Here is a 7,500-nt window from a genome sequence, read left to right on the forward strand (position 1 = left end):
GTCTGTCTCCCTCCCTCTCTCTGTCTGTCTCTCTCTCTCTCTCTGCCTGTCTCTCTGCAGCATCATTGCAGGAACTGCGGGGAGATCTTCTGCAACGCGTGTTCTGACAACGAGCTGCCCCTCCCTGCCTCGCCCAAGCCCGTCCGCGTCTGCGACACCTGCCACGCCCTCCTGCTGCAACGCTGCTCCTCCACCACCACGTGAGGCCCAGGCCACGCCCACCACAGCAGTAGCTCCTCCCCCTCCTCCGTCAGGAGGAGCGTTGCCGTGGCAGCAGCAGATAGAACTATGACTTCCTCATTCCACTCCCTACACCTCTTATCTGGCTGTGTGATGACATCACTACTCCTCTATCTGGCTCTGTGACATCACGACAGCTCTATCTGGCTCTGTGACATCACTACAGTTCTATCTGGCTCTGTGACATCACTACAGCTCTATCTGGCTCTGTGACACCATCACAACCCCTCTATCTAGCTGTGTGACACCATCACAACCCCTCTATCTAGCTGTGTGACATCATCACAACCCCTCTATCTAGCTGTGTGACATCATCGCTACAGCTCTATCTGGCTCTGTGACATCACGACTGTTTACATTCTACCTACCTGTCAGTCATCCAGGACGCTGTCACTTGACCCCTGACCCTGTCACCTGACCTTGTCACCTGGAGCGTCTGTGGGAGGAGCCTCCACATCCTGACTGACCCCTGACCCCACAGGACGGGAGGGAGGAGAGGGCAACATTCCAACACGTGAAGAAGGACGTCTGGTAGACACCAACCCCTCAGTAGAACCCCTCAGTAGAACCCCTCAGGTGTTCCAGACTGCTGTGACTGACGCAGCGGTCGAAGATGAAGATGTTGACGGGAGATGCCGGCTGTGTTCCACACCGCTTACAAAGCAGCAGCGCTGCACACTGACTGATGGCTGTGTTCCACAACATCTCCGCTGTAGTCAGGCTGTAGAACACTTAACCAGTAGGGCTCTAGACAGTCTGGAACACAGCCATGGTGCAGCAGACAGTCTGGAACACAGCCATGGTGAAGGCAGACAGTCTGGAACACAGCCATGGTGAAGGCAGACAGTCTGGAACACAGCCATGGTGCAGTAGGGGTCTGTGTCTGTTGAGATGAAGTCCTGTGATTTCGCCTGAGTGGAGGAGGACTTAACCAGAACTGTAGTACTACATCTATATGTTACGGTACATGTGGGAATACGGTACGGGAAAACTAGGGTTAGGGTTAGGTGCTAGGGTGACTTGGCACATGCTGGCATAACCCTAACCCTAGTTTTCCCACATGTACCGTATTCCCACATGTACCGTAACATATATACTGTTTACCTTTATGGTAAAGGTATCTATATATATCTATATATCTATATCTATATATATACACCTGTATGGTAAAGGTATCTATCCGTATCTATCCGCTTGTTACGTCGTGACGTGTTTCCGGGTCCAACGTTGGCTGAGGCGCTGTCTTCGAAATGCCGAAATAATAATAATAATTAATTATATTTATATAGCGCTTTTCCGAGGCTCAAATACCCTGACAATATGGAGAAAACGGGAAAGTGCTGTGTCCCTTGTTGTATGAATAGATCCGAGTCTAAAAAACGATTAAACTGTCATTCTACCGCTGTAGTTCACAGGTACTCTGGTGCGGGGAATTTCTGGTTTGGACTCGGAAATGGCTAAACGTCACTTTTGACGTCAGACTTAACAAGCGGATAGGTATATATATATATACACCTGTAGGGTAAAGGTATCTATAGGTATATATATATATATATATATATACACCTGTATGGTAAAGGTATATATAGGTATATATATACATCTGTATGGTAAAGGTCAGGTGATGTAACTGTTGTAATTCACATGATGTGCCTCTGAGAAGCCAAACGGTTGTTACCATGGTTACCATGTCTGAGGTAGACAGCGACCAGTTCAGACGTCTTGATGGTAGAAGCATTAATGTTCCTGTACGCTGTTGGGCCTGGAACCAGATTAAACCTAGATTAAGACTAGTCCTAGATTAAAACTAGTCCTAGATTAATACTAGTCCCAGATTAAGACTAGTCCCAGATTAAGACTAGTCCCATATTAAGATTAAACCTAGATTAAGACTAGTCCCAGATTAAGATTAAACCTAGATTAAACCTAGTCCCAGATTAAACCTAGATTAAGACCAGTCCCAGATTAAGACCACTAAGTGGAGGAGATCCATTATCCAAGTCTGGTTCTGGGTTCATCAGTCGGGGACACCAGGCAGATGACTGACTGAGATACACAATATTAACTTGAAGTTATGAATTACTAATTTAACAGTAAGTATTAACTATTCTTTAACACAGCAATGGGAATATGCCAATCTTGTGTTTCTTTTTGTAAAGTGAAAATAATGATTATTGAGTATTTATGTTTTTACGTTATTTTTCTGCACATTATTTGAATATGTCTTAAGGCTTGGTTGACCAGGGGTATGTGGACCTATGCATGGTTAACTGAAGTGGAACCACTCAGTGATTATAGCTACACTTGCTGGATATTTTGTTTTGTATTCAATCAACAGAACAATGTTTACAGTTTATAGTTTTACAGAACTGGAATGGGTCGTTTCAGACGTGGTACTTGACGTGTCACTAAAATGCCAATTACTTTGCAAAGCATTCTTTCATTTTGTTGCCAATCATGTATTTTGCCTTTGAAATAAAAAAAATCGATTGAATACATTTCCAGCCATGTGACATCATCATTAGTGGACGGTAAACGGATGGAAACGCATCAGAACGTTGTCATGGTTCCCAGGGCAACAGCAGCTCCCACTACTGAGCAGACTAGTCAACAACAACAGTCTAGAAATAAGACACAAGCAGAGAATTAAATATAAAATGTATTACGCAAAATGTACAACAGCTGGTTAACCTAGGCAACAGCTCAAATATAGAGATCTTTTTTTTAATTCCACTGACTGGAAAATAGTCTACTTCTTCATGAACATGTGAAAACATTAAAATACAAAACAGGTCTTCAGACTTCGACGATTGGTTGAGAGGGAGGCTGACTCCGCCCCCTCCTCTTCAGTACATGCCCCTCACGCCCCGCGAGCCCCCGCCTCCCGAGTTGCCATAGAAACCGCCACCGCCGCGCCCTGGAACAGTCAGACACGACGTTAGAACACTAGATAAATACTGCAGACAGACAGGCAGACAGGCAGGCAGGCAGGCAGGCAGGCAGACAGAGACAGACAGGCAGGCAGGCAGATACTGCAGACAGACAGAGACAGGCAGACAGATAGATACTGCAGACAGACAGACACAGACAGACACAGGCAGAGAGGCAGACAGAAAGACAGACAGACACAGGCAGAGAGACAGACAGGCAGACAGAAAGACAGACAAAGAGGCAGACGGACACAGTCAGGCCGACAGACAGGCATGCAGACAGACAGACAGATATAACAGGGCCATGGTGTTTCCATAGCAACACTGACCCATGTCTGAGGAGCTGGTGGAGTTGAGGAACAGCTCTATGTAGCGGTGCTCTGCAGAGACATGACATCACACATGACATCACACATGACATCACTACCATCACTACCATCACAACCATCACATTGTCCTTGGTCGTGTGTGTGTGTACGACGTACGCATGTGTTGCTTGTCCTTGGTCGTGTGTGTGTGTGTGTGTGTGTGTGTGTGTGTGTACGTACGCATGTGTTGCTTGTCCTTGGTCATGGCAGAGACGGAGTCCTCGTGGGATCTGAACTCCACGTCCGCCTCGCCCGTCGACTTCCCGTTGGGACCCACGTCAATGTGAACACGCAGGGGGGTGAGGGGGGAGAAGAACTACACACAGAGAGACAGAGAGAGACACACACACACACACACAGAGACAGAGAGAGAGAGAGAGACACACACACACACACACAGAGAGAGAGAGAGACAGACACACACACACATACACGCACCACATACACACACACAGAGACACACACACCACATACACACACAGCACATACATACACACACACACACACACACACACCTTATTACACAGGTTTCTTAATTTACATTGACATCAAATGGCTTCAAGTTCACAATATAAACCTGTACACCCTGTGTGTGTGTGTGTGTGTGTGTGTGTGTGTGTGTGTGTGTGTGTGTGTGTGTGTGTGTGTGTGTGTGTGTGTGTGTGTGTCAGCCTGGGGTTAGAGTTATTGTTGTGGTTTGGGCGGCGGCCATTTTGAGGTTCTCACGTTGGCGACGTCTCCCTCGGTGGCGCGGAACGGCAGACCTCTCATGTGGACAAAATGGCCGCTGTGGAACCCTGAGCTGCTCTCTCCCCCGCCCCCGCTGTAGCCATGGTGATGGTGGTGACCTCCCATACCTGCTGAAACACACACACACACACACACACACAGTTAATCAGCTGGATTGAATTGCAGCTCTGATGATATGGAGTAAATAGACAGACAGACAGACAGGCAGGCAGACAGACAGAGAGAAACAGACAGACAGAGAGAGAGACAGACAGACAGACAGACAGAGAGAGACAGACAGAGAGAGACAGAGAAAGACAGACAGAGAGACAGACAGACAGAAAGAGAGAGAGAGAGAGACAGACAGAGACAGAGAGAGACACAAAGAGACAGACAGACAGACAAAGAATTGACAGAATTGATGATTCACTTGCTTAGTCTAATGTATCGACTGTAAGTCGCTTTGGAATAAGGCGTCTGCTAAATGCCAAAAATGTAAATGTGGGCTAATGTACAGACAGACAGACAGACAGACAGCAGGTCTCACCTCTCCCTCTGCTGTCTCCTCTCATCTGTCTGTCATCAAACATGCCGTTGAAGCAGTAGTTACTGAAGCCGTTGTAGTTATCAAAGCCTCCGTAACCTGGCAACACAGGACACACACATTACAAGGCTAATTAAACTAAAATCAAATCAAATCAAATCAAATTTTATTTGTATAGCGCATTTCTTACAAGATGCAACTCAATGCGCTTCACACAATGAAAATGTTCAGTCAATCAGTCAATCAATCAATCAACACTGACAGAGCCGCGAGCAGGCAAACTATCTTTATTAAACTACCGTATATATTCAGTAATGACAGAGTAACTATCGTTATTAAACTATATATTCAGTAACGACAGAGTAACGATCTTTATTAAACTATATATTCAGTAACGACAGAGTAACTATCTTTATTAAACTATATATTCAGTAACGACAGAGTAACTATCTTTATTAAACTATATATTCAGTAACGACAGAGTAACTATCTTTATTAAACTATATATTCAGTAACGACAGAGTAACTATCTTTATTAAACTATATATTCAGTAACGACAGAGTAACGATCTTTATTAAACTATATATTCAGTAACGACAGAGTAACTATCTTTATTAAACTATATATTCAGTAACGACAGAGTAACGATCTTTATTGAACTATATATTCAGTAACGACAGAGTAACTATCTTTATTGAACTATATATTCAGTAACGACAGAGTAACGATCGTTATTAAACTATATACTCAGTAACGACAGAGTAACGATCTTTCATGGTCAGGATAGTGAAAGCGTTCCACAGTGAGTTCAGAGTTGTAACTGTCTGTACATGAATGTGAGAGGTGAAGACCCCAAACCCTGCTGGTGCTAGGCTGGGCTACGTACCTCCACTGTAGCCTCCTCCTCCTCCTCCTCCACCTCCACCTCCACCTCCTCCTCCTCCTCCTCCTCCTCCTCCGCCTCCTCCTCCTCCGCTGCGCATCTGTTCCAGCAGGGCGCCCCCCCCCCTCCCCGGGGGGCCGGCGGGGAAGAACCCCCCCCGGGGCATCATGGGTCTGTCGTAGGGCCCGGGCCGCGCCCCCACGCCCCGCCGGCCGATCTCGTTCCTGCTGCTCTTAAAGATCTCTATGTACCTGGGGGGGAGGGGGGCACACACAGGTCTGAGACCACAGGACCACAGGCAGGACTAGCAGAGCATGACTCGTTAGGAGAGAGGGATCTGAGGCAGATAGACAGCACCTGTCGTCCGTCTCCCCCCCCCCCCCCCCTGTCCCCCCCCCTTGTCCTGGCTGTATGACACAGACATGATAGACAGACAGATAGACAGATAGATACAGTGCTCTCCACATTATTGGTAAAGATGGGTAAAAAGGGTTATAAAACATTCACCGTTTGGTGAATTAGCTTAATGTCACACTGGAAAAAATTTGAAACATGTATTTTTTAATATATATCGTCAGGAAATAATTATTTCGAACAAAACCACGTGCCACAATTACTGGCACCCCTACATTTAATACTTTGTGCAACAACCTCCCTATGCCAACAAAACAGCACTGAGTCTTCTCCTGTAACATCCAATAAGGTTGGAGAATACAGAGCAAGGGATCTGAGACCTTCCCTCTTTACAGTGTCTCTCCAGATCACCAGGGTCCTACGTCCTCTCTTTACAGTGTCTCTCCAGATCACCAGGGTCCTACGTCCTCTCTTTATAGAGTCTCTCCAGATCATCCAGAGTCCTACGTCCTCTCTTTACAGAGTCTCTCCAGATCACCCAGGGTCCTACGTCCTCTCTTTACAGTGTCTCTCCAGATCACCAGGGTCCTACGTCCTCTCTTTACAGAGTCTCTCCAGATCATCCAGGGTCCTACGTCCTCTCTTTACAGAGTCTCTCCAGATCACCCAGAGTCCTACGTCCTCTCTTTACAGAGTCTCTCCAGATCATCCAGGGTCCTACGTCCTCTCTTTACAGAGTCTCTCCAGATCACCCAGAGTCCTACGTCCTCTCTTTACAGTGTCTCTCCAGATCACCCAGAGTCCTACGTCCTCTCTTTACAGAGTCTCTCCAGATCATCCAGGGTCCTACGTCCTCTCTTTACAGAGTCTCTCCAGATCATCCAGGGTCCTACGTCCTCTCTTTACAGAGTCTCTCCAGATCATCCAGGGTCCTACGTCCTCTCTTTACAGAGTCTCTCCAGATCACCCAGAGTCCTACGTCCTCTCTTTACAGTGTCTCTCCAGATCACCCAGAGTCCTACGTCCTCTCTTTACAGAGTCTCTCCAGATCATCCAGGGTCCTACGTCCTCTCTTTACAGAGTCTCTCCAGATCACCAGGGTCCTACGTCCTCTCTTTACAGAGTCTCTCCAGATCATCCAGAGTCCTACGTCCTCTCTTTACAGAGTCTCTCCAGATCACCAGGGTCCTACGTCCTCTCTTTACAGAGTCTCTCCAGATCACCAGGGTCCTACGTCCTCTCTTTACAGAGTCTCTCCAGATCACCCAGAGTCCTACGTCCTCTCTTTACAGAGTCTCTCCAGATCACCCAGGGTCCTACGTCCTCTCTCGTACACTCTCCTCTTCTGTTCAGCCCACACAGGGTTTCTTCTCTCCGAGTGGGGCAGTCCCACTCGTATTTTTCATTTTATTAGACAGATATAGTGAAGACAGACAGGAAAGTAAGGAGAA

General features: G+C 46.8%; 1 protein-coding gene across 1 annotated transcript in view; it reads right to left on the bottom strand.

The window, feature by feature from the left end:
* Window positions 1-3,044: 3,044 nt before the first annotated feature.
* hnrnph3 (heterogeneous nuclear ribonucleoprotein H3 (2H9)) overlaps window positions 3,045-7,500 on the bottom strand; it is a 14,359-nt gene continuing 9,903 nt past the window's right edge. Inside the window, exons 6-11 of the mRNA XM_080542955.1 lie at window positions 5,744-5,946; window positions 4,815-4,910; window positions 4,265-4,398; window positions 3,719-3,854; window positions 3,500-3,550; window positions 3,045-3,157 (exon numbers count right to left, since the gene is read on the bottom strand). Coding sequence (XP_080399081.1) covers window positions 3,087-3,157; window positions 3,500-3,550; window positions 3,719-3,854; window positions 4,265-4,398; window positions 4,815-4,910; window positions 5,744-5,946 — 691 coding nt within the window. The 3' untranslated portion in view covers window positions 3,045-3,086. The remainder of the gene's footprint in view (window positions 3,158-3,499; window positions 3,551-3,718; window positions 3,855-4,264; window positions 4,399-4,814; window positions 4,911-5,743; window positions 5,947-7,500) is intronic.

Source organism: Nansenia antarctica (genome assembly GCF_963989245.1).
Source record: "Nansenia antarctica genome assembly, chromosome: 1".
Taxonomy (NCBI): domain Eukaryota; kingdom Metazoa; phylum Chordata; class Actinopteri; order Argentiniformes; family Microstomatidae; genus Nansenia; species Nansenia antarctica.